Consider the following 19,769-nt stretch of genomic DNA (forward strand, 5'->3'; position numbering starts at 1 on the left):
GAACAGTTGTCAACTTCGTTGGCGAATTATAGAAAATTGCGCATTTTTATGTCATCCACCATAGTATGGAGGGTATTGGTCCAAACATGGTACATCGTAATATTTTTAGATCGAGTTCGGAGATGGGCAATATTGGTTCACTCCTTCTGGTACCTCCCCCAGAAAAGGCCGAAATTAACTTCCGATTCCATTTAGACCATTTCCATTTCTTCTCGTACCTCCCCCTCATAGGGTTCAAACTTTTGATAAACAAGCCGCTCAAAGAAAGCGAAATAAAAGATACGAAATTGGAGAAAGTCGGTCAAAATTTAGATATAACTCCCATATATAACTTAGTCCAAATGGGATGGAATTTGGTACTTACGACTGAATTGAGTCTAGAATCAAGTATGTCAAATTTGGTGATGATCGGTTCAGATATAGCTAAAGCTCCCACATATATTGTTCATCCGATTTGTTATACTTGTTGCTCACAGCCGTAATATGCACTCCGTAACAACGATATTCAGGGAAATATATCAAATACAGCCCAGAAATATATTTGCCAAATTTTATCGAGATCGATTCAGAGTTTGATAAAGCTCCCATATATCTTTATCCGATTTCAAGGTAATTGTGCACCAAAAGGGCAAAACAAGCCTCAATTAAAAAGATACAAATTCTTCGGACTTCAAATTCTTCGGACTGAACTTTAATTTATAATTATACTCATAGCTTGTATGATTATCCCATATAAAGTTTTAATTGTTATGTGAAGCTCAACTAAATCTGCAAAGTGGTGTAGGGCATCATAAAGTCGGCCCCGCCCGACTTTAAGACTTTCTTTGCTGGTTTTATTTGTATTAGTTGAAGTATAACAATGGAATACTTCGGTTTATCGGTACATCACCGCACATTTTAACATTTTCAAAAATTTACCACAGATGTCATATAAAATAAAGAAAGTAACCAAGATAGTCCAAGCTTGGCACTTCGTAATATTTGTCATATTTATTAAGGTCCGATACGAAATGGATAATATTGGTCCACTCCTTCGGAATCTACTCCATAGATGGTCAACAATTTGAATAATCATAACACAAGTCAAAATATATTTAAATAATCGAACATAGACTGAGGGTATACATCTGTCGGCAAACCCGACCGATACTTTTTAACTTGTTTTCCAAATACTTTGCCACTTTTGAAATACGTTAGCAACAAATAGCGATCTGATAGATAAAATAAATAAAACATTGCCAATGTTCAAGTGTTAATTGATTGTATTAGAGTAGAGACTTCAAAAATCAACAACGACTATTTAGAGGTGAAAAATAATTTCAAAGGCATTAAATTCCAATTAAAAATCTTTCGAGTTACAAATGTACATATCATGGTTTAGATCATTATTTATAGGTCTCAAAAGAGTCCGAGTTTATCTTATCGGGGTAAGCTATGGCAAAACAAATAATACAAGTCAACAAATTCATTGATAGATAAAAAATGGTGGAAGAGCAAGTAGTTATTTAATACTCTCGGAAAAATATTAACCATGCAAATACTAGACACACTGGCACACCGAATTCTTGAGATTGTAATATATAAATTAGCAGAGATGTGCTAAATAAAAGCCAACCTGTTTTAATATCGAATAATCTATGGCTGTATTTAATTTATAGACCATCCCGCATCCGCTTTCAATTCGCAAGGAAAAAATATTCTTTTACACAAGAGCCGTATAAACCTTAAAATATACTCTCCCATTCATCTGTGGCAACCATAATCATCGATAACTTCGATAATCGGTTACATTTCAATACAATTACATGAAACTGCAAGGACGGTTGGAAGGGCGGAGGTGAGGCAGGAAAACTAAACACCAAATATATTTACCTCGTTTCTCCTTGATGTGTGAATCGTATTGTGAATTACTACGGGCAAAATTGATTGCTGCCATAGTGGATTGGAATTCCTGGTATTCGTTTGTGGAATGTGCTGTAGTTGTTGCTGCTGCTGTAGCGGAGGTGTTGTGAACGGTACTTTGAGGATGTTGAGTCTGCGGCAAGGGCAGACTCTTAGACAAAGTACCCTGGCTAGGGACACTAGCCGTTGTGGAATGCGTTTGTTGGGAATGGACTGTTGTCGTTATGGCACTTGATTCCAAATCGGACGTGGCGGCAGACCGTGCTGGCACTATAACAATGCTGCTAGCAGCGGCACCCTCAGTATCCGAATCGTCCGATATTTCAGCCGATTGATGCTGGTACGACGCTTTGTGGGCAAATTCGCCACTACCGTGACCGAGACCGTCGCGACCGTAATTCAGGAGCTCTAAACGTTTCTTAACTAAATCGCCACCCGCGGCTGTACTACTCGTAGTGTGCGCAATCTGACGTTCAACGTCCAACGTCTCACCAAAGAAATATTTGTGCGGTTTCTGCTGTCGGGGTGATGTGGGGGAATAACCAATCCGTGATGGGTCGGATGCAGGTGCTGGCGGTGTCGTTGCTTGGGTGGATACTTCTCTTTTTACAAATCCACGTTGAGATTCTTCTGAGGGCGAAGAACCTTGCGATTGTATCGTTTTCGTAAGACTAGTCGTCTTTCTGCCCGGAACGGTCTCAAAGGATTCGTATTGTGATTCACTGCGACGACTGCTGCTGCTTCTGCTGCTGCTGGTCTGGTGTTGATGGGAAGTAGTTGTTATTTTTGTCGTAGTCTTGGCAGTTAAGGTCGAGGGGCTCGAAGGGTGGTAGTGGTGGTGTTGTTGTTGTTGCGTTTGCCATGGCATTTGTTCTGTTTGCTTGGTGGTTTCCACGTGAAATTGCTGCTGCAGCTGTTGGGGGTGGCTCAGAGTGCCTTTGCCCACAATAATGTCAATGTTAGCAGGTGTTTCCAAAGAAACCGTTCCTGAGCTCACGGAAGGCTCGAATAGACGTCGTTTGGCCGAAAGTGAGTCAGTTTGATCAAAGGATTCACTGTAGCTGCTTGTCATTTCCATTTGCTGTTCCTCCTGTTCCAATTTGATGCAGATACGGCGACCACCGGCCATCATATCCACCGAGCGGGAAGGAGTCGAGGCTCTCATCTCCCGATGTGGTGAATTGCGTGGCGATAGGTAACCTTCGCCATGACGGAAGATTTTCTCCTCATGCTTACTGCCATCCGATGTCATGGAAGAGGTGACAATGGTGGTGACACCATCTGCTGACTTCACCTCACGAACGGTTCTTTCGCCCTCTAAAAATCTGGCCGAAGCCAACTTGCCATCTGGACTAAGAGGACTCAAAGAACAGGACGATGCCGAGGAGGGGGGCGTTATCGAGGAATGATGTCTGGTTGTAGTGCGTAGCGTAACATTGAAAGGGCTCTCGAAGGGTTCCATTGGAGGTGGCGGATGGCGTCGATATCTTTGAGTTGTGCGTAACGTGACATTGAAGGGACTCGAGGAACTGGAGTGTTCCTCCAATTCAATGCGACCAGTTACCGCGCCAGGCGTAATCTTACTGGTTGTCTTCAGGGTAACATTGAATGGACTTGCCAATTGGTCTTCCTGCACCTCTACTTTGCGCGGCTTGGGCTGGGGCGTCGAGCGAAGTTGTATTTGCTGAAAGGCCTGCTTAGCTGCTTCGGCCTCAGCCAAACCACGTTTGCGTTCCTCACGTAGACGCTTCTCAATCTCGAACACATCAATGTCGAAGGGATTGTCATCGCTGGTGGGCATCTCTTGGCCACTAGGCACTGAAGTGTCCATGGGAAGATTAAGTTCCGTACCGCTTCCACTTCCTGAGGACCACACCTTCTCATACAAGGCCACTTTCTTCTTCAGACGTTGAGGCGTTTGAGGTGGTGTGGTCAACCGTTCCGAGGCCTCCTCAACCAAATACTCTCGGGAACTGGAGGATGAATGCATAAATTCCTGGGATTGCTTTATTGTCTTCTTAAAAGTCCTGGTAATGGTGGATGATTCGTGCAGCTCTGACCCAAACACCTGATCGCTGACAGTAGCAATATTTGGGCCACCAACAGTAGTCGTGTCCTCCACATCCCTCTGGCCTTGGCTGCTAACATGTGGTTGTCCGGACAATGTGCTGCTAGTCGTGGTGGTAGATGACTCAACAGCTGTTCGTACTATACGACGTTTGCGCTTTGCTGGCACAGGAGCATGTTGCGTATTTTCCGGTGGTAGTGGTGGTTGATTGCCGGCATTGACTCCTTCAGCCGTCGTCGGTGGAGGGTCTTGCTCGTGCTTTTTATCTGTGCTACTATCCATTGTCGACGAGCATTTAAGTCCCACATCAATTTTTCACAAGCGGTTATTAAGTACTGCGCTCTCTCTGGCTCTCCTTCTCTCTTTCGGTCTTTCGGCTTTTCTTTAAATGAAAACGTTTACAACTTGGAAATTACGGTAAGTACGGACACATTACAACGAATACAAAACGAACGTAAATTGCACGACAACTCGAATTGATTTTTCCTAACACGGACCACGCCGAACGTGTACCACTCGCTTCGTAAGGGCGGTGCAAATGCCGGTAAATGGGTTAACAATTTTACACACAATTTTCTCACACACTATTTTGCAGTTTTGTTTTTTCTTTTTGAATTTCCTTCGTTTTTTGAATTAATTTTGGTTTCTTACGTTTGACAGGCGAAATTTCGAAACTGATAACACAAACACTTACAAAAATTAAATAACAAATTTCAAACGCAAATTTCCAACTTTTTTTGGGATGCCATTCACTCATCCATTCATAAATAAAAAACGATGCTCTTTTTCTTTCTTTTGTCGTCCTCCTAACGTAAGCCGAACACTGAGCAGCTTGGCTGCTTGCCGTCTGTCGTGGGAATCTTCTGGTCTGGTTTTCTAACTTCAACCACTTCTCTATAACTTTCTTGTTTTATTTGTTGTTGCTTGATACACCTAGGAAAGGGCGTTTTTGGTTGGAGTTTTTCTTCTTTGCTTCATTCACAATCTTTTCTTCCTTTTTTTACTGGTTTTTTGATTTATTATCTAATTTTTCTTCTTTTGTTATCAAACACCTCTTTCTGGTTTACACCGTCGATGGTGATGTTTACTTTGTTTTATTCTTAGCGAGCATTCTAACTCATCTTCTTTCACTCAAAATGATTCTTCTTTTTTCTGTTTCTTTTAACACTGTGTGTGCTGTCTCACTTTTATTTTTCCTTATCAAAAACAATTTCAAACGAACTAAAAAATTCCAATCCGTAGTGGCTGATGCCGTTTTCGTTACTGATTTTTGAAACGGCAAGTCAAACTTAACATACCTTTGCTGGGTGCGCAGTTATTTGTTGGTGAGAAAAACAACAACTTGAATTTCAGTTAAGAGAAGCGTGCAAGTGGTGGAAGAGAGACCCCAAGGTAAGAGAGTGTTTATCAGTGATGGTAAAACTTGAAATGTTACTCTTTGTGAACAACAAAATGTACGGCATGAATTGAAATTGGTAAGCGTTTGTGAAGATAGACTTGGACAATTTTAAAATAATATGCGATAAGAAAATATTGTTCCTAATCGTACCATTATTAGGGTAAATGGAATAGGTGAAAACGCCACGAGATTGTTTTAAAGAGATTCTGAGGCCTTTTTAAGTATTTCATGTATATGGACAAGGTGAGCAAGCAACGAAATGGAATTCTAATAGGACTACCAGAGTGAAAATCACGTATCATAGCGTATAAAGCGTTACTTCCAATAATCACTTAAGTCACTTCCTCGACAGTGAAAAAAAAATATTTTCATTATTTTTATACCCTCCACCACGTTTGTAATATACATTTTAGACCCCACAAATTGTCGCCTGCCCGTCCGTCTTGGGAAATCACTCTAGCTTCCGAACGAAATGAAGTAGGCTGAAAAAAATTTACTCAAATGTTTACTATGTCTGCAATACTGTTGGTATTGAAAATGGGCCATGTAGGTCCACGTTGTGGAATAGCCCCCATATAACGGTACCTCCCGATATTCGGTATTTTGATGATTCTAGTGACATTATTCACCGGAAATGTTTCAAATTTGGTATTGGAAGTTCGTAATGTATACTACGGCCTATGGCAGAAAATTCCCTGTGCAGGTTCACGTCTTCGTATAGCCCCTATATAACGGTACCTCCCGATATTCGGTATTTTGATGATTCTAGCGACATTATTCACCGGAATTGCTTCAAATTTGCATCAAATTTTGAATATGTTTAGATTTGTCCGAATTGGTCGCCCTTGGCACGAATTATAGCCAATGAAACCCTCACACGCTGCCCGAATGTTTCTCTGCTGTATTTTGGCCCATTCCAGGCGAAGCGGTTGCTTGAGGTGATCGACACTTTGGTATTTTTTAGTGCCAAGATTGCTTTCCAAAATACTCCAGACAAAATAGTCCAACGGATTGGTATCCGGAGATTTTGGTGGTCATTGTGCGCTGGAAATGAAGCGAGGAACCTCATTTTGTAACCATTCTTGGGTGGTGCGAGCTGAGTCTTGTTGGAATGTCCAAGGTCTGCGGCCAAAATGTTGGCGTGCTCAAGGCTTTAATACACCCTCCAAAATAATTACGCGATAATATTCGACATTTATTCTTATGCCCCGGTCGATTAATACGAGCGGAGGCGATCATCGGCTGTTATGGCGGCCCACATCATCACCAAGGCCTGCGCTTGAGTTCTGGTGGCTAACCGAAGGTGCACATTTTCAGCTGATCTTTTTGGCAAATAAACACGATCATTTTGTTTGTTCGGTTCGAATCCCAAGCCGAACATTTCATTTTTAAAATAAAATAGAATAATTCTTAAGAATCGAAAAAAAAAAAAACTCAGTTAATTTATTTAAAAAACAATCTCTGCCCATTGTACGTAAAATGTCATTTCTCAAAAACGACTTCATAAAAAACTACGAACAACTGTTCCATCATAAATAATCGAAAGTTTGAATCATACAAACAAACTTTCGAACATTCAAATTGAATGTGATGGAATTTAAAACGCTTTCCTGGAAGAGAAACTGAACATATTGCATGAATTGAACAATTACTCTCTTAAAATACAAATCAAAATAAAAATACTCTCTTAAGTGAGCGACGACATACAAAAGTTTGTTGTCAACTTTGCCGGCTAATGAGAAATTCGACCGGTTTTCCGAGGGGTAAAAATACTTCGTCGTAAATAGTTGTGAGACCTCTCGCGAAAATGTTCGTGTATTATGGGGTGGCATTTACACTGGTATCTAATTATAATTGGTGGCGCTAAAAGTAATGTGTGTTTATGTGCGCACATACATACGTTCAAATGTAAGTATGTATAAATGTAATAAACTGTGTATTCAATGAGAAACAAGTCACATGCCAAAATGAGAGCTTTAACATTAAAGAAGCTGACTTTGATTAACGTGACATTTCTGGACTTGAATTAGTTTACGAAAAAAAATAGATTTGAAAACTGGAGCTGTTTTCATTTCTTTTACTTATTTGTATTTCTTTGAATTAAATGTAAACTTCTTAAAGGATTTTAAAAAATTGCGTAGGTATTTATTTTTTATTGATTGACAACGATAAATACAGGGTCCATTTACCATATACAATTTTAAATTCTTATTTGTTCGATTTCAAATCGTTCAAATGGTTCTGACGTAACCCCAACTTTGTAATGTTGCTGATGTCATTTAATCGTTTTTGTTATTTTTTCGTTCTAACTAAAACTAAGAGAAAAAATTAATAAATGTTCAAACTTGTTTCAAATGCATCTATGTTTTTGGTTTTGTTTTTTCCAATTGTCGATGCAGTGATCGCATCCAAAAGGTGTTCACCTCAAACACTGAGTGAGTGACACCGTAAAAAATATTGTTTTCGTGTCACTGGCGCATAGCAAATCTGTTCACCGATAACCTTCACATTGCGGATCAATAGCATAAATCAACAACAACAACAGCAGCGTAGTGCAACAGATATCATGAAAACGATCAATAACTCGATAAAGTATTGGTAGGTACCTAAGTTCAGTTCATTTCAACTTGATTTTCTTAAAACGAAATTTAGTGCTAATAATTTATTTAAGTAAAATAAATTTGGGAGATTTATTTTCATTTATTAAAGTTGTTTTCTATTTAAGCAAGTCACACAGTATTTTTTCTACAACATACCTACTGGGCCATTGTTTCTTATTTTTTTTTTCAACTTTTTACAAAGATAGCAAATTATAATTTATATTGAAGGTTTTTATATATAATGAAGTAAAATATATAAAATAATGCAACTTCAGACTGCTGTCACTTCTAAGCCACATGTCCGACAGCTGTTATTATTCCAATGACAGCTCATTATATTGTTTACAAGCGTACAAAAGCATTTTGGTAAGAATTTACCAGAAAAATGATAGTGTCATTTCTTTATACTTGGGTGGAAAACCACAAGTGGCTATCGTTAGAACACCCCGACGTCAAGGAAGTGGACGGAAGAAAACAGCAACATCCGCAGAAATGGTTCGAAAGTAAAGAAGTGACTTGATCGAAACTCGTGTCGCAGTGGCGAAAAATGGATCGTGAGCTGAACATATCGCAATATTCCATTCGGCAAATATTGAAAAATGATCTCGGGATAAAGCCATTGAAATTGAAAGAACTTACACCGCAAGAGAAAGGAAATAGACTCAAAAGAGCTAAAGAGTTGTTTCGCTTGGCCGAAAGTGGTAAACTGCCGAATTTGATTTTCTCCGATGAGAAAACATTCGTTGTCCAGCAGTTTGTAAACAAACAAAATGATCGTGTTTACTTGCCAAAGAGGTCAGCTCAAAATGTGCACCTTCGGTTGGCCACCAGAACTCAAGCACCGTCCACGGTGATGGTGTGGGCCGCCATAAAAGCCGATGGTCGCTCTCTCGACCGTGGCATCAGAATAAATACCGAATATTATCGGGAAGATATTCTGGACTGTGTATTAAAGCGCTGAGCACGCAAAAATTTTGACCGCAGATCTAGGACATTCCAAAAGGATTCAGCACTATTGCACTTAGCACGCGCCACCCAAGAATCTCCGGATACCAATCCGTTAGACTGCTATTTTGGAAAGCAAGGTTGGCACTAAACAATTAAAGAATGCTGTCTAAACGTATATGGCGGCCAACGTATCCAATTTGAGTTTGAGACTACTAATTTATTTATATATTATGTATGTAGCTCCATCAGTGAATTTACCGAGAGATGGAAGGTTAACTCAAGATGCAATACATATAATTTATTACCTTGAATGATCTTCAAAAATATCATTCAAAAGACTTATGGCAGAAGACAAAATTTGTTTTCGTTTTATCAAAGCTTAGCAATATGCGAAAAAATACAAGACAAACATTACAAACATATATAAGCAAGCAGGGAGACTATTGCCAATTACATATTCATATATGTATGTATATACGGTTCATTCATAAAAACAACATTTATATACTAATGGATTTTATCTTATCTTCAATCGACAGCATAAATGCCGCTGAATATAACTTTATAGATACATAAATATATACAAAAAAAGTATATTTTGAAAAAAGAAAAAGAAAACACTTTCATATTCAATGAAACAAAAAAGAAAATTCTGCAAATAATGAATACAAAAAAATAGAATAAAATCAATTAAATTAACCATGGCCATGAGCAAAGTCATCGTTATTTTTAAAATTCATTCATTTTGTGTATCTGCCTGTTTGGGAATTTGCAAAGAAAACTTGTGATTGTTATTGTTGTTGTTGCTGTTGTTTAAGTTCAATTCGCTTGCCTTTCTATTTGTAGGAGTTTATTTTAAAAGATGTTCCAATTGCAGATTCGAAGCAATGATGCCATTCCTCATTGATTTTCTTTTTATTGTCTGAGGTAGAAGAACAACAATTCAAAAGATATTTTCGTATTTCGATCGTTCCCTCTCCCAATTGCCGTTTGTGTCGGAATCGACTGCGAGGAAAATGTGCATTCCCTATTTCAAATACACTCGCCTGTCGTTAATGAAAAGTTCATGACTAATCGGGAATTTCAACAACAAATTTAGTACAAAAATTTGCATACATTGTTGTTGTTGTTGATGATGATATACGAAAAGGAGACTAGCCGCAAATATTTGGCCTTATAAAATGCTGTTGCCAATATTGTCCAAATGTTAATGGCCAAGATTGTACTTGAAAATAGGGTCAATATTATTTATAGTGGGATTAAACTTTGGTGTAAGCGAGAGGATGGGGAGAACATTATAGATGATCTTTAAAAAAATCGAGTATCAGAAAAAACAGCAAAAGAAATGTTTTCTCAATGTTTGTAGAAATTTACAATTGGCATGAGATAATATAGGCATCAATGTAAAAATAAAAGGTAAAAAATCTTAAATATATGTTGTTTATGTAGCCATATTGCGGCACATAGTAGAACTAAGAAGGTATCGCCATGCAATCACATGTTTGCATTTTTTTTTCAAAATTATTCTTTTGGCAATATTTTTAAAATGTTTATGTTGGTTTTGGTTAGTTGGTGGCACGATAACTCGCGAATGGAGTATCCGATTTGGTGTTAAGATACCTGGTACCAAATATAATTGTTGCATGCATATTACGAATTTGAGGGTCTTAAACACCAAATCGGATGGAAAATATATATGGAAGCTATAGCTATATCTGAACAGATTTTCAAATCTAATGTACTGGCTTCTAAACTGAATTCAGTTGGATATGCCGAAATTCAGGTCATTTGGATTGATATTGGCTATTTGGTGCACAATTAACCCGAAATCGGTTGAGGATATATATGGAAGCTATGTGCAAATCTGAACCGATCTTTACAAAATTTGAAACACTTATTTCAGAGCTGTATCTGATAACTGGCACCAACGGTCATTGTTGTGGAATGCCTATTACTCTTGTGAGGGACTTAATACCTTAAATTGCATAAAACATATATATGGAAGCAATAGCTATATCTGAACCGATTTACACCAATTTTAAAGTACTGGTTTATAGGATGAATTCAGTCGTAAATTCCAATTCAGTCCATTTGGGCTGATATTAGCCATACGGTGCACAATAAACCTGATATCGGATAAAGATATAAATGAGAGCTATATCCTAACCGATCTCGACAAAATTTGACAGTTCGGTACCAAGTATCATTCTTTTGGAGTGCATATTACGCATGTGGGGGACTTAAAACCCCAAATCGAATGAAATATATATATGAGAGCTGTAGCTATATCTGAACCGATTTTCTCCAAATTTGATATTTTTGCTTCTAGACTGAATTTTGTCGGATGTACCAAAATACAGGTCCTTTGGACTTAGATTAGCCATTTTGGTGCCCAATCAACCCTAAATCGGTTGATGATACACGAGAGCTATATCTAAATCTCTTCTGATTATCACCACTTTCAATATGGTTCGTCCTTGGGTTGATGATACATGAGAGCTATATCTAAATCTCTTCCGATTATCACCACTTTCAATGTGGTTCGTCCTTGGGCCAAACAAATATTGTTTGCAAAATTTCATCTCAATCGGATAATAAATGCGACCAGCATTTTGTTCACAAGAATACATGAACGGACGGACTGGCATGCGACTCAGAAAGTGATTCTATAAATATCCTCAAAAGTAACTATGGGTCTATCTCGCTTCCTTCTCCATGCTACAAAGAGATACAGAAAGACATAATACCCTTACCACTATGTGGTGTAAAAAAACACCCAAATTGTGGGCGAAAGCTGAACTTGGTCTTTTTAAATTTTATAGAGAAATTCTTACTATTCTGAAACATGAAGTATATATATATATATATATATATATATATATATATATATATATATATATATATATATATATATATATATATATATATATATCATTAATCATACTGTGTGAAAATATTATATAGAAAAATATATATAATTCCACATTCATAACATTAGAATTATGTTTATCCATTTCTTCTTTTAAAATTATTGAATAAACAATTCAAAATCTTTGCATTTGCCTTTTAACGAAAAATAGAAGAGTTGATAAAAATAGATGGCCAATATTAGCAAATCGGCAAATGTAAACACAAACCAAATTGAAATTGAAATGAGTACAACTCTTGCGGCTATACACATTTCTATGTGTTCGGCAATATTTGCTTTGGCAGTCGGCGGCACAGTGGCCAGGTGAATTATTTGCTAAACAGTGAAAATCTATTTTCAAATTTTCGATCTTCAACGTATGTAAAATTTGTGGTTTAATAACGTGGTTTCGTCAAAAGATCTAAAAGTAATCGATTTGTCATTAAAAGGTCATCACCAACAAAAGTGAGAGCAAGCGTTTCATTTGTAATAAAATATTCTCATTTGACTGTGTGTTTAGAAGATCTCCTGCCTGCCATCCACTTAAAATCCCATCAAACACAAAAGAAATATAAAATTGGAAAAACTACTTTCAAGTTATTTTTATATCGCAGACCGAGATATAGACAAATAGGCTAGCAAGCAGTCAGCCTGCCAGCCAGGCAGACAGTTAGCTAGCCTATTTCGGATGGTTAACATAGAGTACGTAGTCGGGAGAATCGACACGATACTGCACACACTTGAACAATGCATTCAGATAAAAATACTTATCCACTCTCTGTTAAGGCGAACACAAAATGCCCAAAGAGAGAGAAAGAGAGGGAAGCATCAAGGAAAGAAAGACACATATCCCATTTTGTGTTCAACAAGAAACAAGAAATTGGAAAAATTATTTTTGGATATGAAAATACGGGAGAAAGAGAAAATGATGCAATCCCATCGAATAGCTAGCTGGCAGCGAACGGACGAACGGAATAGGCAAAGAACCACACACATCATTAATCTTACCAAAGATCCCAAAACGAAAATAAACAAATACAACAACTTGTCCATTTTTGTTGTTTCCTCCGTCCGTCCATCCGTTTGGTTATTTCGGATCAGTACATCACTTTAACAACGTGTTACAATAGAACCGAAAAAAACTAAAAAAAAAAAACAATTGTTTGTTCTTTTTAAATTTTTCCTTTTTTTTGCTTGTTTCGAGGATTAAGTGAATATTTTGGGGGGAAAATGTTTCTCCCCACTCGAACATAAATAAAACAACAACTTCATCACCAATGATGTCACACATCATTCAAAGAAATAAATTATACCCATCTACCGGATAAGGAAATTTTAAGTGATTCGAATAGAAGTAGAGATTATATCTTTGATGTATAAAGTCTAGATAGAATGCACTTAACTGGAGTGGTAGAAGACAAATGAACTACACATTTTTATGTAAACGAAATGTTAGTCTAATCATTTAATCAAAATTGTTGCGGGCTTAATACGATTTGTAGCCCATTATAGCCTTCTTCAGATAATAATTTGTAAAGTAGTGTTTTCATTTACAAAGACGCACTTTTAAACGCGTAAGGTAGAATAAAAGAGGAAGGGTGTATTTCGGAATGGTTTTTGGGACAGCTTTTTAAGTTTTCAACTGTCATAATTTGTAAACGTCATACTTATGTATAAAACGTATAAAAAGTACAAAACGTTATAAACACTTGATAGATGATACTATAGAATCCGTTTCGATACTATGGAGGGTATATAAACTTTGTCGCTTTGTTTGTAACTCTTCAAAATGCTAATGTTAGACCCAACAAAGTATATATATTCTGGATCAGTCGATTTAACGATTTCTATCTCCCATCCGTCTGTTGTAATCACATAATTGTATAATAGATATAAAAGGCTAAAATTTTGCACATACGTGTATTTTGTCAGTAGGCAGATTAAGTTCGTGAATGGGCCTCCTGTGGCATAACATTGTCTGTAAAGGTCCACGTTTTTCTGTAGCCCTCATAGAACGGTACCTCCCGACATTCCGTATTTTTGTGATTTAGATCACATTTTCTAAAAGAATTATTTAATATTCGGCACTTAAAGTTTGGAACGGTTTTTATCTCCTGTGGACGAACATTGTCCATATAAGTCCCTGTTTTCCAAAAGTCTCCATATAACGGTACCTCCCAGTATTCGGCATTCTGATGATTTAAGACTGATTTTCTAAACGAATTCTTATAAATTAGGGACTTAGGGTTTGTAATGTGTTGTACCTCTTGTGGTTCATCATGCCTTATACAGGTTCACGTTTTGCTATAGCCCCCCATACCTCTGTACTTCCCGATATTGATGGTTCTCGTCTCAGATTTCAGTATAGTTCTCATATAATCTATAATTTTCAACACATCCGAAATATTTCCTCAAACAGGATGGAATTTAGCATCGAGAGTCAAATTAATGATAGAATGGTGTGCGTGACACCCCTGGAGCCTAGAAAAAAAGTTGTAATCTCCAAAAAAATAGGCCACAAGCTCCACCCCCTACCCGCCTAAGCAAGACTTTTGCATTACTAATCGTTTTTACAGTGCCACCATTGTTCGATTTTAAATTGGGCTCTATATCTCTCTCATCGTTCGTTGTCCACTTGGCTGATCTCACTTTGTTTACAATAACAATACCTATCAGCGATAAAACAATTTGCATTAATTAAAAATTTACAATCAGACAATAACTCAATACTGTCGGCAAATTTTAATTGAATTTCAAAATAAATGCAAGCGTTTTAGCCTTGATCGAAATGAAAATGAGATGTGATCATCATTACCAACATCCAACCCCCATCCCCACACAAGACCGGCAGCAGAACGTCAGCGAAAACAACAGCATCAGCATCACTGTCGTAGCTGTCGCTCAAATACTTTCATTCATTCGAATCGTTTGATGAGAGCAACTGCACAAAAAGCATAACAGGCATGAAAAACGAAAGGAAAATCATTAGATCACAGAATCGATGGCAACAATGTAAAACGGGGGAAAATGAGATACCTATGTATTGTCGTATATGGTGGTGGTGTGGCATGTGCTCCTAGCACCAATCAAACAATTAATCATCGCTTGGATGAAATTTAGAATGACAATCGTTGGCCATCAGCATATTTTCAATAGAAATTTATTCTAGTTTTAATTAATATCGTATTAAAAAAAAAAAAACTATAAACACAGTCTAGTGGTTTGCAAATTATTCGATTTGAAAAAATTCAAAACATTAAGGTGTTTAGTTTGGCAACATCCGTTTGTCGTTTTCACGTAAAAATGCAATTTCTCAGTACATCGGAAACTGTTTCCAGACATACAGGGTGAGATGAAAAAACTGCAACCAACTTTAGACTGCTGTCATTTCGAAGCCACTCGTCTGACAGCTGGTAAAATTATTCCAGTGACAGCTCATTATATTGTTTACGAGCGTACAAAAGCATTTTGGTGAGAATTTTCCAGAAAAAAAAGTTATTCGTGATGGAATTCAAGCGTAATAGCGTGATTTCTTTATATTTGGCTGGAAAATCACAAGTGGCTATCGTTAGAGCACTCCAGCAATTAAATGTGTGTGTGTCTCGTACCATCGCTAGTTACCGCGATACTGGTAGCGTAGTCCGACGGCAAGGAAGTGGACGAATGAAAACAGCAACATCAGCAGAAATGGTTCAAAAAGTAAAGAAGCAGGGGCCGAAAAATGGCTTGTGAGCTGAACATATCGCAATATTCCATTCGGCAAATATTGAAAAATGAGTTCGGAGTAAAGCCATTGAAATTCCAAAAAGTGGAAGAACTTACACCGCAATAGAATTAAAATAGACTCAAAAGAGCTAAAGAGTTGCTTCGCTTGGCCGAAAGTGGTGAACTGCCGAATTTGGGTTTTTCCGATGAGAAAACATTCGTTGTCCAGCAGTTTGTAAACAAACAAAATGATCGTGTTGACTTGCCAAAGAGGTCAGCTGAAAATGTGCACCTTCGGTTGGCCACCAGAACTCAAGTGCCGGCCATGGAGTGGGCCGCCATAACAGCCAATGGTCGCTCTCCGCTCGTATTAATCGACCGTGGCATCAGAAAAAATGCCGAATATTATAGCGAAAATATTCTGGAAGGTGTATTAAAGCCTTGGGCACGCAAACATTTTGGCTGCAGACTTTGAACATTCCAACAGGACTCAGCACGTGCCTCCCAAGAATGGTTACAAAATGAGGTTCCTCACCTCATTTCCAGCGCACAATGGCCAACAAAACCTCCGGATACCAATCCGTTGGACTATTCTGTCTGGAGTATTTTGGAAAGCTAGGTTGCCACTAAAAAAGTACCAAAGTGTGGATCACCTCAAGCAAGCGCTTCGCCGGAATTGGCCAAAATACCGCAGACCAACATTCAGTCAGCGCGTGACGGTTTCATTGGCCGTTTGAAGGCCATAATTCGTGCCAAAGGTGACCAACTCGAACAAATCTAAACTTATTCTAAAATTTCATTCTTTTTCCGACATTTTTTGCTTTCATTCAATAAAATTTAAAAGAAAGGTAAAAATTATGGCGATTATATTTATTCGTAAGATTAGTCCTTGATAAATAAAGGCATAAGGGTTCATCATACGTTAAAGTAAATAGATTTAAGAAAAACCGGAAATATTGGAATATTGGAAATATGTAAATAATAAAGCCTTGAACTGCAAGTAAAAGAAAATTACAGTAGTTCGCCTGTGGCGTCTGAACATTTGTGTGTCTTCCCCGAGTGATTCATTTTGGCCACAAATACCTTCGATTTCGATTTTTGGCAAATTATGCCATTTGGCAATTGTTTGCTTTGGTCAATTGTCATGCCAAGCATGAGGCTGTTTATTTTGTTTGTTAACAATTTTCAACACATCTACAAAATAATGTCATTATGTCATTTCTATTTTATATGTACGTATGTGATTAGTTTAAGCAAATACTGAATAATAATAATAATATTCGATACAACACACGTTCAGATGCAAACCAAAAGGAGAAAACAAATCTTTATGTTTAACGAAATCTGTTTTTAATTATTCATATTTTGTTTTATTTCCAAAAAACAAATTTTTATGAGTTCTCATTCTGCATTTTACAATGCAATTCACATTTCATATTTTTTGATGTGTTTGTTTTTTTTTTTTTTTTAATGAAAAGAGATTTCAACAAGATTTATTTATATATATATATATATATGTATGTGTTTTTATTGTTATGGGTTTTCTCATAATTGTGAAATTTCGAAATGTTTTTGCACCAAAATTCAACATTTAAATAACTTGATAATAAATTAAACTATACGATGTAGACATACATATATATTCATCTATTTTATTTGGGTGTGTGTTTGTGTGTTTCAGTATATTTAGTTAATTGTTCCTCTACCTACATCTGCATTTCATGCAATTAATTATTAAATTTATGTAAGCATTTTTATGGCGCCAATGCAGTTTCCTCTTCCTTCAACCTTCCTATGTTTAAAAACTATTGTTCGCTTGTTTCGAAAAATATAAATTATATTGGATATTTTTAAACACTGCAAAGAAGAAATTTTTAACAAGTTAAAAAGTTTCAGTCGGATTTTGCCGACAGATGTATACCCTCAGCTATTGTCCGTTCATCATGTAATTAGTATTCATCATGTTGAGCCTTTATGGGAAGGGCTCCGAAGCAGTTGACCAATATTGTCAAACCCCTCTCTGATATATGTCTGATATAAATATTACAGCGTACCATTTTTAGACCATATCACTTGATAATGGAATATGTAAAGAGAATGTTGAAATCTAATTCTAATGAAAATTTTGAGACCTCCAAAATGTAGAGAAAATCGATTATTTTTTTTTAAGGCTGAAAAATTCTTTCATATCAGATCTCTTGTTGAGGGAAATATTAAGATATATAGGTTTGAATGGAATCGCTGACATACTCCGCAAGGTATGAGTGTTTTAAGTATTTAAAATTGAGATCGTTCGTAGGGGAAGTACCACAAGAGGTAGGCCGATATCTATCATCTTCTCACCATATCTTGTTTTAGTAGAAATATTGAAATATGTGAAATTCGAAAATAATCGGACGCTTATTTCGCATTTTTAGTGAGTTTTGTTATTAAAAATCTTTTTATGAGGCTCATGGATATTCCAAATTTTGACCCTTTGTGGGGGAGGTACCAGAGGGAATGGAATATATTTCATATTCACACCAGAACTTGGGTTAATAAAAATATTGTGTTGTGTGTAATTTGAAGACAATCGGACTCTTACACCCTTGGTGGAGGAGGTACTTGATGCAGTGGACCTAGCTAACACTGATGTAAATATTAGGATTTGCAAATTTGGAGAAAAATCGGATTATCCTTTCTCTTTCTGTGCAGTAAATTTTTTTTTTTGCAAATTTTGACCTTTTGTGGGGGAGATACCAGTAGGAGTGGGCCGATATTGCCCATCTCCAAACTCGATTCAAGTTTGATAATAATATTACGACATATGGCATATGTAGTGGTCTATACCATAAGTTTTCCACTAAAATGTACATAATGACTTCTGTTGCAAGAATGTATACATTTTTACTACTATTTTCCTATGACATCGAAATAATAGCGAAAATAGTAGATTATTTTACTTTAAATATAAAATGAATTATAAAAATAAAAAAATCGGTAAACTTTAGACTCACCTTGTAGTTGCAGAATTGTCATCTGATATTCTGCCAACTTCTCATCGACATAGTCTTGCGATTGATTCGCGATTATTTCTGCTGTTGATGGACCATATTCCTCTTCATCATCGTAAATCACATAGGATTTAGGTTGCGGAGGTTCGAGCGGTACACCAACATAGTCGTATTGGTTTTGTGATTGAGGACGTTGTTGTGGTGATTGACCTATGGATGATGATGGGTATTGTTGTTGTTGTGATAATGGTGGTTGATGTTGTTGTCTCATATATTGCTGTTGCTGTGTTTCGTAGGTATGAGACATAGGTGTTTGACGATTACTGCCAAAGGTGAAATCCGAATTCGGTGTTTGACAGACAATCGGCGACGGAGTGGGAGACAATTGAAATGAACTTGCAGCAGCGGCCGCCCCGCCACCAACGCCATATGAGTTTTGCAGCTGCAATGGACGGAAAGGTTTGGGACCATTACTCTGAGCCCCACCGTATGGGGTTGGAGAGGCACCCACCTTGGGTGGCAGCTGTGGTGTGGTTGGCTGCGAATTGGCAAAGAAGGATGGCTGCATGAAGGGTGAGGGCGACTGATTGCCGGCCAATGGGGACTGCTGCGGCCACTGTGGTCGTGGATGCGGTATGTTATTTGTGCCACGGGTTCCGCGGAGATTATTGGGTCCCGGAGACATGGCATGGCCGAATGGTGTGGGACTCATTGGCGCTGGCGAGGGCATAGAGGGGCGACGTGGTCCCGATATAATTGGTGGAGGGCTTGGAGCTACCGGAGTCCAAGGTGATGGTGGCCTATACATAAACGATGAGGGTGACGGCGATGGTGGATTGGGTCCACGAGGATTCCAGCCACGTGGTCCACCAAAAGGTGGTTGATTTGGCGGCGGTTGCTGCCCGGACATTTTTTCGTTATTTTCTTAACGGTTTGTAAGACGGGATAGTTTCTTATTTCAGTTTGCAAAGTATTTCTGGAAATTATTTTTTTGTTTTTAATTTTCACTTCTGCTTCTAAGCACTTTTCTCTGTTAATTTTCTTTTCACTTTCAATTCAATTTTAAAAAATATATATTTATCTTTTTTGTGCTTTATTAATTCTGGACACTTGTTTATTGCAACATTTTACACTGAAAGAAATAGAGAAAATATCATCAATTTGCCTGTGATTTTAGATTTAGATACGCAAATATTGTTTCGATTTCAAACGCCACTAAAGGAGAACGAGAACAAAAGAATGAGTG

At 37.4% G+C, this 19,769-nt stretch overlaps 1 protein-coding gene across 9 annotated transcripts in view; it reads right to left on the reverse strand.

Moving 5' to 3' along the window:
- The window catches only part of LOC101890034 (muscle-specific protein 300 kDa), a 204,563-nt gene that overhangs the window by 180,072 nt on the left and 4,722 nt on the right, over positions 1–19,769 (reverse strand). For 7 of the 9 annotated variants that reach the window (XM_059121314.1, XM_059121313.1, XM_059121312.1 and 4 more), the window contains exon 1: positions 1,873–5,244. In XM_059121314.1, coding sequence (XP_058977297.1) covers positions 1,873–4,252 — 2,380 coding nt within the window. In that variant the 5' untranslated portion in view covers positions 4,253–5,244. Of the gene's footprint in view, positions 1–1,872; positions 5,245–18,526; positions 19,656–19,769 lie in introns of those variants that run through there. The other 2 variants (XM_059121315.1, XM_059121319.1) reach the window with 1 other exon arrangement.

This window comes from Musca domestica, unplaced genomic scaffold (assembly GCF_030504385.1).
Source record: "Musca domestica strain aabys unplaced genomic scaffold, Musca_domestica.polishedcontigs.V.1.1 19, whole genome shotgun sequence".
Lineage (NCBI taxonomy): Eukaryota > Metazoa > Arthropoda > Insecta > Diptera > Muscidae > Musca > Musca domestica.